The sequence below is a fragment of the Mastomys coucha genome, unplaced genomic scaffold, assembly GCF_008632895.1.
Source record: "Mastomys coucha isolate ucsf_1 unplaced genomic scaffold, UCSF_Mcou_1 pScaffold18, whole genome shotgun sequence".
Taxonomy (NCBI): domain Eukaryota; kingdom Metazoa; phylum Chordata; class Mammalia; order Rodentia; family Muridae; genus Mastomys; species Mastomys coucha.
The window spans coordinates 3,908,990-3,927,420 of NW_022196900.1; the positions used below are offsets into that span (position 1 = coordinate 3,908,990).

An 18,431-nucleotide genomic window follows, 5' to 3' on the forward strand; every position below is an offset into this window, starting at 1 on the left:
TGTGTGTGTGCATGCCCGGGTGCAGTTCTTCCTTGGATGTTTATTGTTTGTTTTCTTTTGATTTTTGAAACAAGGTCTCACTGTGTGCCCCCTTGGCTGTCCTGGAACTCTTTAGGTAGACCAGGCTAGCCTTAAACTCACAGAGATCCACCTGCCTCAGCTTCCCACGTGCTCAGATGAAAAGGCATGTGCCACCTCACCTAGCAGTGGCAGAACTGAAAAAATAGGCATAGGATCTGGATGGACGCTTCTCTACTAAGCACAGGACAAGTACTCCACAGGTCCTCAAGAAAGTGCACAACTAGAGCCTGAGTCAGAGCCGTATAGTAACAGGTGTCACCCAGATGCAGACATGAAACCCACGTCTGGAGATGTAGCTCAGAGCCCTTACGCTTAGGGAATATTAGTCCGTGATGTGCTGTAGGCCTGTAATCCCGCACTCAAGAGCAGGACAAAGAATCAGGAGTTCAAGGCCATCTTTGGCTATAAAACCAACCAGGTGGAGGCCAGCCTGGGCTACAGGTGACTTCACAAGGCAGACTAGCAGGTCTTTGACTTATGCTTTGCTTCTGAGATAGGGTCTCCATGAGCTCACTACGAACACACCTCAATCCTCCAGCTGCTGGGATCACAACCATGCCCAGTTTCTATGGCAATCTTTTTTTTTTTTTAAGTTTTTGCTTTAAATAGTTATGTATATCCTTAAATTTTTCAGTGGTTTCACTTCCTGTGCGCGGCACTGGTTTCCATAAGGACAATTTCATCCGAGCACAGATGATGCTTTGAGCACACTACTCTACCCGCCTCTCCACATCTCCTCTTTCTCACTCCCTTCTCTTCCCTTTGTTTCTCTACTGAGTGAGTTGGCCTGAAGGTCACTTTTGCTCAGCACAGGTATGTGTATGGCCCAACATGAGATAATAAACTTATTTAAAACATTATGAGATTAGTTTTGCATTTTTCCTAACTTGATTATATAGTTCTGAAGCATGAGTTTTGTTGCAATATCAAAAGGTTGGACATGTCTGCAGGTTTCAGTCCTATTTAAAAATATCACCCCCTCAACTTGGGCCAGGACTGGTGATACACACCTTTGATCCCACTATTCTATAGACAGAGGCAGGCTTATCTTTAAGAGTTCATTACTAGCCGGGCGGTGGTGGCGCATACCTTTAATCCCAGCACTTGGAGGCAGAGGCAGGCGGATTTCTGAGTTCGAGGCCAGCCTGGTCTACAGAGTGAGTTCCAGGACAGCCAGGGCTACACAGAGAAACCCTGTCTCGGAAAAACCAAAAAAAAAAAAAAAAAAAAAAAAAAAAAAAAAAAAAAAAAAAAAAAAAAAAGACTTTAGTCAAGAAAAAATGCCTGTGAGAGGATCTCATCTTATGCCCACAGCAGGCAAATACAGACAGGAAACAGGTTGGGGGGAGGGGGATGTGTGTGGAGGGCACAGGCACATGACTACCATTCCAACACCTTAGGATAAAGAGAGAGGAGGATCCAGACTGAGTTCAAAGCCAGTTTTAGCTCTGCAGGGCCCTTTCCCAAGCAAGACTAGTGAATCTCCAGAAGCTACAAGGTACAGTTTCTTCTGAGTTGACGGACTGATTTTAGGGATACTTACACAACTTTGTAAACACATTAAAACCATTCAGTTATATACTTCTAATGGATTTTCTTTTAAAACTGTGCCTCGGTGGCTGGAGAGATGGCTCAGCGGTTAAGAGCACTAACTGCTCTTCTAGAGGTCCTGAGTTCAAATCCCAGCAACCATATGGTGGCTCACAACCATCTGTAATGAGATCGGATGCCCTCTTTTGGTGTGTCTGAAGACAGCTACAGTGTACTTACATGTAATAAATAAATAAATCTTTAAGAAAAATAAAAATAAAATAAAGCTGTGCCTCAACTTGGCTGGCCTGAAACTCACTGCATAGACTAGGTAGTCAGGAACCTCTCCAGATCTTCCTAACGCTGTCTCTCAACCATCATAGGCCTTTCCCATCATGCCAGGTTTTTGTTTCTTTTTTCTAATTCATCTTATAAGCTAGTTGGGAACCAACCTCTCTCCTTTGTATTATCCAACCTGTTTCTGTCAGTGCAATCAAACATCAATGAATTTGCCTCAAATAATACATATTTTTTTCATCTAAACTAGGGTTTGATGGCTATTAACAGCTTGAACCTTCTTTAAACTGTTATCTACTGGAGTGTGTGTGTGTGTGTGTGTACTCTGCCCATGCAGGAGCCTATGGGAGTCAAAAAGAGGATGCTACATCCCCTAGAGCTGGAGTTACAAGTGGTTGTGAACAGGCATGTGGATACTGGGAATAAAACCCGTGTCTTCGGTAAGAACAGCAAGTGCTCTTACTGCTGAGACATCTCTCCAGCTTCAGTTGTTAAATTTTTCTTTTCTTTTTTTTTTTTATTTTTTAAGATTTATTTATTATTATATATAAGTACACTGTAGCTGTGTTCAGATGCACCAGAAGAGGGCCTCAGATTTCATTACAGGTGGTTGTGAGCCACTATGTGGTTGCTGGGATTTGAACTCAGGACCAACTGGTCGGAAGAGCAGTTGGTGCTCTTACCCGCTGAGCCATCTCACCAGCCCTAAATTTTTCTTTTTCTTTTTTTTTTTTTTTGGTTTTTCGAGACAGGGTTTCTCTGTATAGTCCTGGCTGTCCTGGAACTCACTCTGTAGACCAGACTGGCCTCGAACTCAAAAATCCGCCTACCTCTGCCTCCCAAGTGCTGGGATTAAAGGTGTGCGCTGCTGCTGCTGCTGCTGCTGCTGCTGCCGCCGCAGCCTCCGCCGCCTCCGCCGCCGCCGCCGCCGCCGCCGCCGCTGCTGCTGCCGCCGCCGCTGCCAACGCCACCACCACCACCCGGCTAAAATTTTCTTTTTCTAAGACAGTGTCTCATGTAGCCCAGGCTGGCTTCCAACTAAATATGTACCCGAGGGTATCCTTGAGATCTAAATCCTCTTGCCTACACCTCCCAAGTACTGAGATCCAGGTATGTGCTACTATACCTATCTGTCCAGGTTTTAAAATCTGTTCACCTGCTACACACAAGTCCTATCTCCTCCTAATTAGAACACATTCAGACCTCAAACACAGTCCCAGCCTTCTCTCCAGAATCTCTTCCCAACTCCGCTTGTGGATATTTCCAGGACACTCACACTTTAAACTTGACATGTGAGTGGTCAGACAGAGGGAGGCACAGGATGGACATATAAGAAAATTGTTAGCCAGGCATACAGAATACACACCTTTATTCTCAGTACTGGGAGGCAGAGGCAGGTGGATGTCTGTGAGTTCAAAGCTGGCTTAGTCTACATACTGAGTTCCAAACCAGCTAGAGCTTACATAGTGAGCTAGCGTTCAAAAAAAGGAGAAGCATTACATTCCATTTTGGCTTTAACTTAGGCATAATCAAAAGGCAAAACGAGTCAGGCACCGGGCGGTGGTGGTGCACGCCTTTAATCCCAGCACCTGGGAGGCAGAGGCAGGCGGATTTCTGAGTTCGAGGCCAGCCTGGTCTACAGAGTGAGTTCCAGGACAGCCAGGGCTACTACACAAGAAATCCTGTCTCAAAAAACTTAAAAAAAAAAAAGGCAAAACGATGCAATGAAGGTGGTATATGCTGAAAACTTAGAGGAAGGCTTCTGCAGTTGTGAACAGAAAGGACACCAAGAGGAAGAAACATAGTGCTTCAAACTGTGCGTTAGAAACACGTTCTGTGTGTTCAAACGTGTGTGCGCTTCATGATGCTGGGCTTGTCCTCTCCGCTAGTAGTTAAAGCACAGATGACCAAAAACAAACAAGGTGGAGGGCAGGACAAATGGGATAACTAGAACAATTTGGGCAGAGGTCAGTGAAGCCAAAAGAATCTCTGGCACAGTAAGCCCTGCCCTGCCCTGCCCTGCCCTGCCTGAGATGGCGCATCTCCTCATGCGTGCTAAGAGGAGAGCCTGACTTGGCGAGCACCACACAGATCTTAGATACATACAAGCATTCACATTGTTCTTTTATTCCACTTTGGTGACTGCCCCTGTTGTCCATCAGATGTATCTGACTCAGGAGCTAGGGCTCAGGGTCCAGGAGAGTCTCAGTTATAAATAAAGTCCCAGAGTTGAGCAGTCTCTGGTTACAGGGTGCTTTAAGAGGCATATTGGAGTCTCTTGCAGAATATCCAGCACCAGTACAGGTCAGGCCGGATTAGTCCCCAGCTCTCTCCATGGCCAGGCACCAACATGCACAACCTGGGCTACCTCTGCTGGGCCAGAACTAGTTTTTTGAACCAGGAACTCACAGCGCCATCCACTCGCATCACCAATGCTATGCCCAGGAGAAGTCCCACACTGCTCACGATGAAACCTACGGCTTCAAAAATGAACCTGTGGAGAAAGGTAGAGTACTTCAGGACACAGACAATAGGTCTAATGCCTTTCTCTAAAGAGGCAAAACATCTCGACCTAGGACATGAATCTTTCCTGTCCAGTGAACCCACTTACTTGGGAGCAAACACCTTCCAGACCATGAGATGTCTGCGGAGGACGGAAGCTGCCAAGGCACAGGCTAGAATCTGAGGGAAGAGAGGAGGGGCAGTGACTCTGGAGGAAGCAAGGCAAGGAGGAATTGCTATAGAGCCTGGCAAGAGATAAGAGGAGGAGGAGGAAAAGGAAGAAGACGCCGAAGAAGAGAAAGATGAAGAAGAGGAGGAAAAAGAGGAGAAGAGCAATGTTTGCCACTGGAAAAAAAAAAAAACCCTGGCATAGGAATCAAGAAACCCAGTGCTTGTCCTAGTCCAGGCCCTGACTCATATGAAGGCAGGCAGGTCACTATCCATCCGTAATGTTGACATTCAGACTCTGCCCTCTATCACAGGAAGACATCAGTAATACAATTTCTGCCTCCAGACCACAGTTTAGAAAAGAACCCCGGCCATCATAACATCAGCTTTTCCAGGATCTGTAATGCAACTAACAGGGCCCTTAGCTACACTGCTGAACAGAAATGATCCAGGACTGGAATAAGAAAACTCAGGCCAGGTCTCGAATCTGCCATTTGAGCTCTCAGTTTGAGCAATAGCTTCATTTTCCTGAACCTCCATCAAGGGACTTTCCCGAAGGCATGGAAACTAAGAAAGAAGAAGTGTATATATAGTGCACACTTAGGGAAAGGTCACTAGCTCTGTGGGCTCTCCCCTACACCCACCTGAGCTCCAAGGATAAAGAGGTACTTGAGGCCCAGCTGCAACAGGGCTGCGTTGAAGTGATGAGGCGCATCCCGGAGGCGCATCTCCATCAGTGGCTCCTCTTGCTCCTCCTCAGGCCTGACTCTGGCCTCAGACTCACTTCCTGGGAGAGGCTGCCTGTTCTTTGGCCCTTGACGCTCACACAGGAAGGGCCAGAGCAGGAGCAGTGGGCAACCGACTGCCTCCGGAGGACAGAGCTGACATCAAGGGAGGATCTTGGGGCCAGTCCACCCTGGTCCCCAACCACCCTAGGTGGCTTAGGCTGCAAAGAGCCAACAGATCTTCCCCTCCACAACCAATGTTTTCCTTGCTTCCCACGGTGCAGGAGTCAACAGAAGTCAGGGAGGGAAAACAGAGAGGTACCTGCAAAGAGGAGATGGGAGGCAAAGGTGTTAGCTCCCACTAGTAAGGCAGGCAACCAGGTAGAAGAGCCATGGCCATCCGGGAAGCCCACGAAGGCTGCATGCCAATGAATTGCTGAAAAGACAGGCTGGTGGCCTGTGGAGTAGAAGGTCTGGGTTGCCAGAAGGACCCAAGCTGAGACTGCCTGCCACAGCACAGTAAAAGGACCTAGAAGAGAAGAGAGACATCTTTACAATTCCATCCCATTCTCCAACTGGCAGCCCTACTGTGCCAGGATCATCCACGCCAAGTACTTGAGCACATGTTTGTTTGTACACGGTCATGTGCTACCCCAAACTTCCCTATAGCCAATACGGCTGTTCTAATTCCCTCACTACTGTAAATCAGAGCACAAAACCAGCGCTCAATCTCTTTCTCACCAAGTGCTCACTCTGTGATAACACATTCACAATGTATCACTTTTGTAACTGAAATAATCAAGAAACGTGCTTACTGAGAGACAGCATTTCTCTAAAAAATGAGTCCTGAAGTCCTCCTTCCGGGAGGGGGATTGGCAATGGTGAAGGCAGATAAGGGAAGTCATTCCTTCTGTCAGGGTGAGAGACCACCCCCTAAGACCAGATGCCTCAGGGCAAAGGTCTGTACTCACCAGGGGTGGCGACTGGTGTCCCAGCAGCCAGCAGGTGCAGGAGAAGGAAGCTCTGCAGAAACAGGAGCAGGAACACGAGGCTGATGCGCTCTACATGCAACAGCAGAAGTGGGAAGGCCAGGAGGGTGAGGGCTGTGACCACAGCAGCTGAGTAGACACTTCCCAACTGATAGGCAGCCACGGTTATGGTACCCTGAGCTTTAGTCCTCTCCAGCCGGCCCTGGAACTCCTCCTGCATGTGGCGGTAGATTTGTGGGACCACATAATCTAGGTCAGCCTGGGAAGTAGGGAGACCTGAGAAAGGAGTGAGGATAGTCCTGGTCCTTGAAGTAGCAGCCCCAGCCTTCACCAGCACTGTCACAGGCCTCCAGAGCAGAAGCATGAGTCCCGAGGCAGCCAGCCCCATCACAGCCCGAGGCAGCACAGCCGATGCCCCGGCAACCAGGGCCCGGAGCCGTGGTGGTGCTTCCTCTGCTCCTGACGCCAGTGCCCAGTAGGCGGCCGTGCCCAGTACCATGAGAGGTAACCCCCAGCGCACAAAGAGCACAGAGGGCTCGGGACTCTTGAGATTACCATAGCGGCGAAGCCACAAGCGCACGACGACTAACAGGGCCACCAGTGCCCCCACGCAAGCTCCGTACCACAAATTCTTGGCTCGATTCCCCACCATAGATGCCAGAGGACTCAGCCAGGGAGAGGAGCGACAGGCAGGTGTCTCTTCCGGGCAGCGGTGAAAAAGCCCAGCTAGCCTTGTAAATAAAAGCAACCCAATTCCAAGCCACAGGGCATGTGTGCCACTGTGCCGTGGGGGTGCTGTTGGGGCAGAAGAGCCAAGGCGGGATGTCGTGAGCAGCTTGGGTGGCAGTAGCTGACCCTCCCAGTGAAGCTGAGCAACCAGGAAGAGAATGAGAGAGCCCAGAAGGAAGGGGGCGGCCCTGGCCTCAGCGACAACGAAGCTGTCAGAGAAGAAGGTGGCCAAGCGGATGAGCAGTAGTATTAGGACAGGTCTAGGAACAGGAAGTAGGGGAGCCAGGGGCCTCTTAGACCCCCAGCTAACCCAAGCTTTCCACAGAAAAGGGAGGAGTGAACCAGCTGCAGCCACAGCCCCCAGAACCACTGAGTCTATCTTGGACCCAGTAGTTACCGAGACTCCAACAAACAGTATGGTCCAAGTTAGGCCCCAGGCTACAGGTATTAGCAGTAGTGGGCGGAAGAGAAAGCCTGGGGCTACTGCCAACTGGGATGCAAGCAGGCAGAGAAGGCAGGTAGCAGCCAAGAGCGCAGCACCCCCTGCCATTCGGACCAGAGAGAAGCGGGCCCAAGACTCGATGCACAGGGCCCGAGCTCCCCGCAGGAACTGCTGGAACTCAGCAGTCAGCGTGCTCAGCGCTGCCTCAGCCTCTCCGGAGTCGCGCAGAAGGTGCTGGTAACGCGCAGAGGCCCTGGAGAAGAGCGTCTGCAGCCGATGAAGCTCTTTCGCTTGGAGATCCTGAGTCGCAGCTGAGTAGGTATGAAGAAACCGGGACACCTGGCAGAGAAGGCCAGAGATACAAACGGGGGCTGGAGGTAATGACAGGTGTCATACGAAAAAGGTATCAGGAATCCCGGGGCTCAAATTCTATCCAAGATAAGGGGGAAGGGGAGGCTAACGGGCATTTGTACGAGAACAAAGACAATGGGATCGTGTTTGTCCTTGCGCTTTGTTACCCAGAAGTCTAGCGCTCCGTCCTACCTGCTGGGCATTGATGTGGAGAGCCGAGACTTGGGCTAGAGCAGAGGAGTAAGGACGGGAGGTGTCACTTCCACCTGAGAATAGCTCAGCCATCACTTCCCCAATGTTCCCAAATGGGATGGGCAGGCCTAGCAGCAGTGCCAGTGTGGGCACAAGGCTGACCTGAGGAATAACCTCTGGCTCCTAGAAGGGAAGGTCAAGTGTCAAGGGCCTCCCCAGGCCTCAGAGTCAGGTAAGAATAGTGGGACGAGGTATCTGGAGCGATGGTTCACCGAGCATTTGCTGCATAAGCAAATGTGTGGATCTCTGAATCTATTCAAATAAAGCTGGGTGTGACCACGAGTGCCTAAAACTTGGTGCCGCTGTGGGCACTAAGGATTTCTGGCCTCCAGGATAGCTCCAGGTTCAGTGAGAGGCACCGTTTCAGTAAAATAAGGTGGAGAGTGCTGGAGCAGAACACCAACATCCTCTGCCTCCTTGCACACACACAAGAATATGAGTACCAGCACACACATGTGCGATTACCTCATCACACACAGAAATAAAAATAAATGAGAGTCGGGACCAGATCATGATTTGGGGAGCCTACAATGTAGGGAGACCAGAAGACGTGCAACCCAGGCCTTACCTCTGGTGGCACACTAGGGAAGAGGGCCGTGGGACTGTACAGGAAAAGTGTGGCTGACACCTCCAGCTCACTGTCACCTCCATGGTCCCCATTCACAGTCATCCCATGGTCACCAGCGACCACCAGCAGTGTGTCATTCTCCAGGTGTTCTATAAGTCTCCTGGGGGTTGAGAACATGTGTCAGAGGGCAGAGAGAAATTAAGATTCTTCTTAGAGGCCCATTCACTCCCACCATTGGCTTCCACTACCAGGGTCTAAACTTCTGTCAAAACTACACCTCTTCAGCCGTGACCCCGTAGCCCAGAGTATTTCAGAGCTGCTGAGTGGTGGAGGACACTGGAGGAACGCGCCCTTAATCCCAGCACTCGGGAGACAGAGGCAGGTGAATCTCTGAGTTTGAGGCCAGCCCGGTCTACAAAGTGAGTTCTAGGATAGCCAGGGCTACACAGAGAAACCCTGTCTCAAAAAACAGGAAAAAAAAAAATCAGAGTCAGGCATAATGAATGCCTTTAATCCCAACATTGGGAAACTGAGGCAGGTGCATCTCTATGAGTTTGAGTCCAACCTGGTCTGGTTTATAGTCCAAGTTCCTCGTCAGCCAAAGCTACATATGAGACCCTGTCTCAAAATACATACATGCATAGAATTCATCCAAGCTCCACACAGGATTTTTTTTCCTCCTCTTGGGATCCTATGTCCTGAGATTCTCAAATACGAACCACGCCCCCAGCCAACACCCCGCACTCACTGTATCACCTGGTCCATCTGGCTAAGTTTCTTGGCCATTTCAGGGTGGTGAGGGCCATGCTTGTGACCACAATGATCCACACCCAGGAAGTGAGCGATCAGCACATCCCATGCACCACTGTCCACTGTGGAGGGGAGAACACTGAGCAGGGGTGGAGCAGGGGGCGGTAAAGCCCACGCCTCACCTGGTCAGGCTTTGCCACTCCTCTGCGCCCTCGATACAAGCCCAGGCTGCCAGTCCCAGACTCTGCAGACTAAAGGAGCCCTCCCCAGCTCCCCGGGTCAGTGAGGGACTGAGTGCGTCTCCCTACTCACTGGTAGGATAGAGGTGTTCTAAGATGCCGTTATCCACGGTGTGCAGGTCTCTGACATTGAAGGATGGGAAGAAGAAAGCTTGGGAAAACGCTCCAGGGAAAAGGTCTTTCCAGGTATCGTCTCCCATGAAGACTACACGCCTTCCTGTAGAGACAAAGCGGGAATCAGGGCAAGCTGCCTTCACGTGAGAACCAGAACAGGGGAGACTACAAGAGAAGACTCTAGAGGGAAAAAAAAAACAAACAGAAAACAAAAGCAACAAAAGAACCGAAGGATGAGTGCGACAGCTCAGTGGGTAAAAGACCTTGCCACCAAGCCTGGCAACTTGATTTCAAGACTCAGAACCCACAGGGTACATGGAGAAAATCAACTTCCAAAGTTGTCTTCTCACCTCCGTAAGTATACCATGTCCTGTGAGCTCACTCACACTATACACTGTGTGTGTGTGTGTGTGTGTGTGTGTGTGTGTGTGTGTGTGTGTGTGTGTACACATCCAATAGGAATCCCAACCACGCATCCCAAAGCACAGGGATTCATTCAGCATCACCTAGAATGTTCCACCAAGACGCTTTCTCTGATAACTACATTCCTTCTAGACCTGTCATTCCCAGTCCTACCAAATGACATGCTACTTACTGCTCCCGCCCTAGGGCATCCCCTGACGTGCATGGAACCTTGCTTGTTTTGAGACACATCTATCTCACTCTACAGACCAGGCTAATCTGGAACTCAGAGATCCCCTCACCTCTGCCTGGGATTAAAGACACATGTGCCATGCACTGCCTTTGACCTGTTCTCTTCATAAGCAGTAAGTAAACACAACTTGGATCCCTCTACTCTTTTCTCCATCCTTGCAAGTCCCTGTCTTCATTTCTTCCTTACGTGGATGCTCCCATGTGTTAAAACAAACATTTTGTGCACATTAGAAGCTTCTAATCAAAAACACAAGCAAGGTCCCATCTATTTCTACTCCCAGTTTCCCTACACCATAGCCAAATATACAGCTGTGTACCGGAAGTCCTGGCTCCCTAACCTCTCAAGGCCAGGTACACCCGGCTCCAAAGGGGCACACACTGACCTGCATTGTTGAGCTGCAGGATGAGATTATCTTCCACTATAGCATGGCTGGCAAAGTTACTGCCAGCATCAATAAAAGTAGGCAGCGAGCCGGTGGTGAGAGCCTTCAGACGCTGCATGGTGGTTGTGGGGGGATCCACCTGAGACTGGTACAGCCGGGCATGGTGGGGTTGGCTCTCTAGGATCCTCTGCAAGGAACCTAATTTTCCCAGAAAAGGCACGGAGACAGGAGGTTCCCCAGGCACACTCGAGCGCTGAGGCTGGGCAAAGTCAAACCGCAGAGCATCTATCAGCACCAAAACAACCCTGGAGAAGCGGGAGGGCATCCAGCAGGCCCCAGGCTTTCCTTGACTCTCCCATGGCAGGGAACCAGGGCCCGGGGGCTCTTGGCAACTGCTTTGATTGGTGAGCTCCAGACGGGTGAGAAGAAAACCACTGGTGAAGAGTGCAATGCCGGCATAGAAAAGAAAACAGACCCAGGCTAAGAAGAGGAGCACACAGATCTTCTGCATCCTGGTAGAGAAGAGAATTTCACTGTGGTGTGAAGAAGCCATGGACCCTCAAAACAGTGCCCAACAACAATGACTTATTGCTATAAACTTCAGGACGTAAACAAATCATAGCTAACTCATTCCGGCTGTTTCTACCATCTGAGGGAGAGTGGCTGAGACTACAGATCTCAACCTGGAGCCCAGGCTACACCTACCGATTCAGGCTCTGGGGGTGAGCACAGGAACCTGTGCATATCCAACCGAGAGATCTAATGCTGTCACACCAAAGTCTAGAGGAAGACTATTCCAAATGGCAGGTAGATTGTTCTCTGACAGTCCATTTCAATGACTCTCTTCGGACTATCTCAACCTTCCCAGGGTGCCACCTGACAGCAACCACATGAATAACTGGATTGAGTAAACGGCGCCGCCTGGTGGGGACCGAGGAGACGACGGGGAGGAGTCTTGCTCCGCTTCCGGGCGGCCAGGCTCAACAACCCGAGGAACGACGACGTCCCCAGGAACCCCGGTATAGAGCCCATTGAGCTATGCGGGGATCCAGAAGTCCCGGCAGCTCTGTTTCCTCCGGTGGGAACCCAGCCAACTCCTGGACATGCTCACTCGGAGGCTGGGCACCCCGGCAGCAAGCTGAAGCACCCGTAACTAGGGGTGACGGGAACAGAGGATTCTCGGGAGACCTTGGCTCACCTGGATCCGCGCCCGGAAGTGCAGCGGCAGTGCTCGCAGTCTGGCACCACAGAGGTGTCCATGCCTGACAGAGCGCCCTACCAGGAGATTTGTCGCCGCCTGCCGGCACCAGCGGGGAAATTCGACAAGGAGTAGGGCTGAAAAGTTTGATAGGAGATTCAGTAACTCATAAATGGAGGCAAGGTACTAGTCTAAGAGAGGGGGAGGACGACTGGGCATGTACAGAAACATGAAAGAAAAAAGCTCAGGGACCACTGTCCATATTTTTAAAGTATGCATTTATTTATATATATGTTTGTACCAAATGTACTTTGTGCTACAATTGCTTTTAGCCACTAAGCAGTCTCTCCAGACTCACTGTCCAATTTTGTTTGTTTTTCAACACAAAGGTCTGGGTGCTGGGAACTAAACGTTGGTCTTCAGTAACGGTAGTACATGCTCTTAATCACTGCCATCTTTCCAGCCCCATGCTTCAAGATCGTACTGCTATGACTTCCCTACTGTGATGGACTGTAAACCTGAAATTGTTTGCTAACTATCTCCTTTAGATGTTCTTGTCAAGAGCATTTTATCACAGTAACAAAAAAGACAGACGAAGACACCAAAATAAATTAAAACTTGTCTTTAAAAATACATTTAAATAAAAACCTATACATGACAGGTGGTGGTGGTGGCAAACACCTTTAATCCCAACTGACAGAGTTTGCTTAGCATTTGCAAAAACCTGGGCTAACCCAGCATGATCTTTAGCACTTTAGAAAACCTAGTACAGCTGCACACATCTGAAATGCCAGCACTTGGGAGGCAGAGGCAGGAAAAACCATCAAGATCATCCTTGACTCCATAGTTAGTCTGGGGCCAGCCAGGGATACAGGAGACACTATCTCAAAAACAGTAAATAACTAAAAACCTAACATGAGCGTAGCACGTGCCTTTAATCCCAGCACTCTGGAAGGCAGAGGCAGGCAGATCTCTCGGAGTTCCAAGCCTGGTCAGAGAGCTACTTCTAGCCAAGGCTACATTGAGAACCCTGTCTTGAAAACCCAAAGCAAACAACCAACCAAAATCCCAGAAAATAACCCCAAAGCCCCAAACATGAAGTGGGTAAGCTGATGGAGTATGGTAGCACTTGGGAGGTGAAGGCGAGTTATGTCACATGCATACAACCAACCTGGGCTACACACAGTGACGCTAGCTCTAGAAAACAATAAAATGGGCTATCTGTATGGTATGTGAGTTGTATCTCAGTAGGAAAAAACAACTTTTGTCTTAGTAAAGGTGAGACACCTACCTACAGGGTCCTACAAATCCACACTTAAGTTCTTCTTCCCCTTTAAATACATCTAGTTGCTGCTGCTTTGCTTCTGGTAACTGTTCCAGCCACAGTAGTTTCTTTGCTCTCGTGTTTATAAGCCAGATATGCTCTGCCTCTGGGCATCTGTAAACTCTGGACCCCTTCATTTCTAAATCACCAAATGGGTCTCTTTCCTCTCCTTCATCTCCGAGCGCAAGTATAATTTTCAGTAAGGTTTCCTGGAACTCTCAGCTTGGATTAGTCCCCTCACCAGAGCACTGTGACTTACAAATAATGGATCCAATTCAGGTCATTTGACTGCACAGCAAGAGGCTTTACCCACGGAGCTCACTTTCCAGCCCTGTTTATGACTTTCGACCACTCTCTGCTTCCCTGTATTTCCAACCTGACCTGGATTCTGTGAAAGCAGACACCTCTGGGGTTCAAATTTTGTTGCTGCTCCTTTGAGAGAGAGTCTCACTAAGTACTTCAAGTTGGCCTTGATCTCACAGTCCTGCTAGGTCTGCATCGCCACGGCCATTTCTCACCTGCTTTTGTGAACCCTAGTCAACATCTTTTTTCTTTTTTTTTTTTTTGGGTTTTTCGAGACAGGGTTTTTCTGTATAGCCCTGGCTGTCCTGGAACTCACTCTGTAGACCAGGCTGGCCTCGAACTCAGAAATCCACCTGCCTCTGCCTCCCAAGTGCTGGGATTAAAAGTGTGCGCCACCACCGCCCAGCCCTTTAAGACCGCCAAACGACCATAACGCCAAGGCAGTCTCTTTCCCACGTGCCCCCAAACACCTTCACCACTTAGCAGGAGGGGGCAATGCTGCAGCTGGCAGTTCAGCAGACACATACTTTAATCCCCAGACAGCAAAGGTTTCTCCTGAAGACAGGATGATTTCATTTCATGTGAAGTTAATCCTCAGACCTACCTGGACTGAAGGGTAGGAGTGGACTTCCAATGACAACCCGAGTGATTTTCCTAACTTCATCCCCCAATCAATGAGGACAGTTTCTGATTTGCCACTGGTGAGTTTATTACATGATTACTAAGTTCAAATAAAAAAATAAAAACTAAACTTTGGCCGGGGGCTAGAGGCAGAATCTGAGAGTGCTGCTCCCGGTCCCTAGACTCCCTGGCCAAGTCATCGCTACTAACTGAGCTTGACTCTACCCAGTTCTTCAATACTTGTGTCTGTAGCCTGGACATCTCTTCTGCTCTCGCTGGAGTTCTGGGCTCCGGGCCCTGGGGCTTTGGTGAGAGCCCCATAGACACCCATGGCCTGAGGAGGAGGACAAGAGAGAAAGAACCATGAGAACACTTTGCAGCTTTGTCCCAAACCACACAAAGGGGCAAAAAAACTCTTGTTCTTTTCTTTTTTTCTCTTTTTCCCTTCCTTTCTTTCTTTTTTGAGACAGGGTTTCTCTGTGTAGTCCTAGCTGTCCTAGAACTCACTCTGTAGATCAGGGTGGCCTCAAACTCAAAAAACTCCACTTACCCATGCCCCCGGATTAAAGTTATATGCCACCAACACCTGGCTTTAGTTTTTATCATCCTTTTCCACCAACACCTGGCTTTAGTTTTTCTTTATCCTTTTCTTCTCTTCTTTTTCTTTTCTTTTTCTTTCTTTCTCTTTAAGGCAAGGTTGCACTGTGTAGCCTAAGTGGCCTCTAACTTGTGAACATCTCCTCCTGAGCCGTGGTATTGCAGGCATGCATCATCACACCCAGCCCCTTGGTTTTTTCTTATCCTTCAAGCCTTAGTTCTCTAAGCCTTGCAAACAATCCTAAGACTCTTACACCAAACTGGGTGACTCACAACCCTGACAGAGGTATCTGCGGGAGTTAGTGGAAACATTCATTCTTAGCTCCCAACACAGTTAATGTATGCTTATCTTCAGAGAGCTCTAACCTGAGCCACCATACTCGTGACATCGCTGGGATTGGAGGGCAGCAGGACTGTGTTGGAATCCTTGGCCAGTTTGGAGAATGCGCTGACGTACTGCTCAGCTACAGTCAGCGAAGCTGCTGCATCTCCATTCTATTGCCACAGTGGTCAGAGATTTGGGGAGAGAAGAGACAGGTTATTTTCCTGGAAAAAGGGCTATACAAATCCTAACACAAAGCTCACATAATCTGGCTTAATGGAGCCACAGTGTCAGGAACTCCCGACAAGGATAGAAGAGAGAAGTCCTTCTACTGCCTATTCCCACCCCCATCCCCACCCATCAGCCTCTTACATGTTGAGTCAGAGCCCCAGCCAGAATTCGGATCGCTTCAGCTTTAGCTTTAGCCTTGGCCAAAACTGCACTGGCTTCTCCTAAAAGAAACAAAACAAAACAAAACACCCTGAAATCAGAGAAGCCCAAAGCTTCTGTCCCAGCCCTTACCTTTAGAGCCCCGAGCTTTGCTCCTCCCTCTGCCTCTAACCCACTGCTCACCTGCTGCCTGATTTATCTGTTCAGCCTTTTCCGCTTCAGAGGCCAGAATCTGGGCCTGCTTCTTCCCCTCTGCCACATTGATAGCTGACTCTCGTGTCCCTTCAGACTCTAGAACTGTGGCCCGCTTCCGGCGCTCTGCCTCTACCTGGAAGCCCCAATGATCCCCATCAAGAAGAAGCCAGGAGAAACTCCTAACCAGGACTTACAACTCTATCTACCACAATAGGGGGTTCTAGTCCCAACAGAACTGGAGTACCCAGAAGTGTTTCCCCACCTGCATCTGCATAGACTCTTTCACTCGAGGTGGCACATGGATATCCTTGATCTCATACCGCAGGCATCGAATACCCCAGCAGTCAGCAGCCTGGTTGATGGCATCCACAATGTTGGCGTTCAGGGACTCGCGCTCCTAGAGGGACAGACATGTGAGCAGCACAAGTCAATGTACCTATCAAGAGCCTAAACTCACCCAGTTCTCCACAAAAGATTTTTGACACTATGTGCCCTTAAGCCCTTACTCAGGCCCAGACCCGCTTACCCGAAAAACTTTGTCCAGAGAGAGTTTGCCAAGCTCTGATCTCATAGTCGTCTGAGCTAACTGAGTGACAGCATACTCAGGGTCTTCTACACCATAACTTGCCTAAAAGAGCAGGTATAGGATAAGAACTGAAGAGGCAGGATTTTAAGGAGAGGCAATTCAGAAGACTAGATAAACCCAGGGCCGATACCTTGTAAGGATCCATGATGCGCAGATAAAGGACTCCATCTATTTGTAGAGTTACATTGTCTGCAGGAGCAAACAGAAGAGAAAAAGAGGAGGGTCAGGCCTCTAAGTCCCAAGCAGCTCTTTCGCCTAAGCCCTGGATCTACAGCAACCACATCCTAATACACTTAGCACATCCCTGTCACCCCATCTCTCTCACCAAGAGTTACAGCTGACTGCTCAGGCACGTTGATGACAATTTCCTTGAGACTCTGCACATACCGGATTCGGTCTAACACGGGGATGAGGACATTCAAGCCCTGGGAAGAGGAGCCATAGATTCTCAGAAGAGTGAGGGTAACAAACTTGAAATCTAAGCTAAGCCTGGAGTAAGTAGTAAGTCATGTATAGAACATGGACAAGCAATGCCTCCTACCAAGACACATCTCAAAGGCCGAGGTGTCATTGCTAGGGAAACCTAAGAGTTCGAGAATGAAAGAGTAGGCCTCTGAATTTCAACGGAATGGAAGCCATCAAGAACTGCAGACAAGTAGGGCTAAGAGTGTGGTAGCTCCCGGAATGAAGCCTGTGTGTCGTTAAGGTAATAGGAAAGCAGGGAAACACGGATGTGATGTTCAGGAAACTGGGCTCTCTCTGCTAGCATTGGTTCCCGCTGGTTAAAAGTGCAGACAGGCCCCAAAGAAGTCCCACTCCCACATAAGTAAGAGATCAGATGACTTGGCTGGCTGAAGGTGGGAGGTTCTCACAGGTTCCAGGATCCGGTGGAATCGGCCCATTCGCTCCACCACCCAGGCCTCCTGCTGAGGCACAAACAGTATCACGGTGTTTCGGGGCAGTCCAGAGGAGGCGCGGCGCGGAACGCGGCCAGAAGCCTGCACGGAGCCCTGAAGAAAGACGAGAATAGGCTGAGGGCGCGCCGCGGAACCCTCGGTCCCTCTCCGGAAGGCATCTCCCTAAACCTCGACACCCCCCAAGGATCCCCGGAGAATGACTCACGTGGGGACCATGACCTGTGACCCCAGTCCTTCCCCAAAGTTAGAATCCCACTCCTTCCCAGCTGCAGACCCAGGTGATCTCGGTCCCGAGCCTCTGAAGAAGGCTGCCTCGTTCTCACCCTCAGCAAAAGGGCTCCGGAGCCCCGCGCCGCGCGCGCCAGCATTTCCCACAGCCTCAGCGACCTCCGGAACCAACGAGAGGTAGAGCAGAGCGGCCTCTCGTGAAGCCTGAACCCGAGCCCTTCCTTCGGCAGTTCCACTCCACCCGACGTACTTCCGGCGTCTTAGTCCACCTTTCCCCTCCCCCGAACCCCGACTAGTCGGTGTACGTCCAATCATTCCCCGGGAAACGTAGGTTTTGAAGAGAGAGGCCGAGAGTGCTAGTTTGTTCTGGCTCTCAAAAACTAAGCAGCTCCTGGGCATTGTGGTTGATATCGAGGCAACAGTCTGTCTGCAAGTGGTACAGAAACACCGCCCACCAAATTCTGTACCCACAGCGGTGACTCAGTTTACCCTCCAGCTCGTGTATAACTAACTACCTTAATCTGTCACCATAACGACAATGGATGGGGCGCTCAGTAGTTGCCTGTGGTTGCCATAGTGACATTCTTGGGTAGTCATGCTGTTGTGCCCAGCTCTCCCACTGGGGACTGACCCCATTCCCGTTGTCATGGTAACCAGGAGGCCTAACTCTGCCTTAAGACTGGGCGGTGATTTCTCTCTTCTCTCTTTTCCCAAGGCATCAAAAGCTCTTTTTCATTTTTTTTTTTTCTGAGCCAGAAATGGTCAGGCCTGATCCCCTTACATACAGAGGGCAACAAAGAGCCTCAACCTTTCATTTTTGTCTGGAACATGTCACCTTGCTCAGGTCTCTGACACTCTCTCAAATACAAGTTTTAAGAGGCCCGTATCGTCATCATCATAATCATCATCGTTTTACCTGTATGGACACTGAGGTTCTGAGGGGCTAAGCTACAGAATCACTGTAAGAATCCAGATT

The 18,431-nt window shown here is 49.7% G+C and overlaps 2 protein-coding genes across 8 annotated transcripts; both read right to left on the reverse strand.

Annotated features, from left to right (window-relative positions):
* Nucleotides 1-4,011: 4,011 nt before the first annotated feature.
* Pigo (phosphatidylinositol glycan anchor biosynthesis class O) lies at nucleotides 4,012-14,286 on the reverse strand. 7 transcript variants are annotated; one of them, XM_031377160.1, is made up of 12 exons: nucleotides 11,973-12,087; nucleotides 11,480-11,650; nucleotides 10,775-11,286; nucleotides 9,697-9,840; nucleotides 9,383-9,506; nucleotides 8,635-8,794; nucleotides 8,007-8,189; nucleotides 6,275-7,802; nucleotides 5,626-5,832; nucleotides 5,223-5,440; nucleotides 4,520-4,590; nucleotides 4,012-4,402 (listed from the first exon to the last, which is right to left on the reverse strand). In XM_031377160.1, the coding sequence occupies exons 3-12, from the start codon at nucleotides 11,283-11,285 to the stop codon at nucleotides 4,273-4,275; spliced, it is 3,276 nt and encodes a 1,091-aa protein (XP_031233020.1). In that variant the 5' UTR covers nucleotide 11,286; nucleotides 11,480-11,650; nucleotides 11,973-12,087; the 3' UTR covers nucleotides 4,012-4,272. The 7 variants fall into 7 exon arrangements, with proteins under 7 accessions (XP_031233020.1, XP_031233022.1, XP_031233019.1 ...); XM_031377158.1 differs by lacking the exon at nucleotides 11,480-11,650 and adding an exon at nucleotides 14,204-14,286 and having other exon boundaries at nucleotides 4,016-4,402; nucleotides 11,973-12,109; XM_031377162.1 differs by lacking the exon at nucleotides 11,973-12,087 and having other exon boundaries at nucleotides 10,775-11,208; nucleotides 11,480-11,966.
* Stoml2 (stomatin like 2) lies at nucleotides 14,284-17,695 on the reverse strand. Its single transcript, XM_031377172.1, has 10 exons — nucleotides 17,551-17,695; nucleotides 17,183-17,320; nucleotides 16,636-16,735; nucleotides 16,441-16,499; nucleotides 16,251-16,352; nucleotides 15,987-16,121; nucleotides 15,713-15,857; nucleotides 15,512-15,591; nucleotides 15,184-15,312; nucleotides 14,284-14,554 (listed from the first exon to the last, which is right to left on the reverse strand). The coding sequence occupies exons 1-10, from the start codon at nucleotides 17,593-17,595 to the stop codon at nucleotides 14,426-14,428; spliced, it is 1,062 nt and encodes a 353-aa protein (XP_031233032.1). The 5' UTR covers nucleotides 17,596-17,695; the 3' UTR covers nucleotides 14,284-14,425.
* Nucleotides 17,696-18,431: the final 736 nt, after the last annotated feature.

Coding starts and splice junctions, on each gene's coding strand:
- Stoml2 (XM_031377172.1), bottom strand. CDS start 17,595: ATGCTGGCGCGCGCGGCGCGGGGCTCCGGAGCCCTTTTGCTGAGG. Junction 17,321..17,550: donor CCGGAGCCCTTTTGCTGAGG/GTGAGAACGAGG, acceptor GTCTTTCTTCAG/GGCTCCGTGCAGGCTTCTGG. Junction 15,313..15,511: donor CTGGGGCTCTGACTCAACAT/GTAAGAGGCTGA, acceptor CTGTGGCAATAG/AATGGAGATGCAGCAGCTTC.
- Pigo (XM_031377158.1), bottom strand. CDS start 12,034: ATGGACACCTCTGTGGTGCCAGACTGCGAGCACTGCCGCTGCACTTCC. Junction 9,841..10,774: donor CCTGCAGCTCAACAATGCAG/GTCAGTGTGTGC, acceptor TTGTCTCTACAG/GAAGGCGTGTAGTCTTCATG. Junction 5,833..6,274: donor GACACCAGTCGCCACCCCTG/GTGAGTACAGAC, acceptor CTTCTCTTCTAG/GTCCTTTTACTGTGCTGTGG.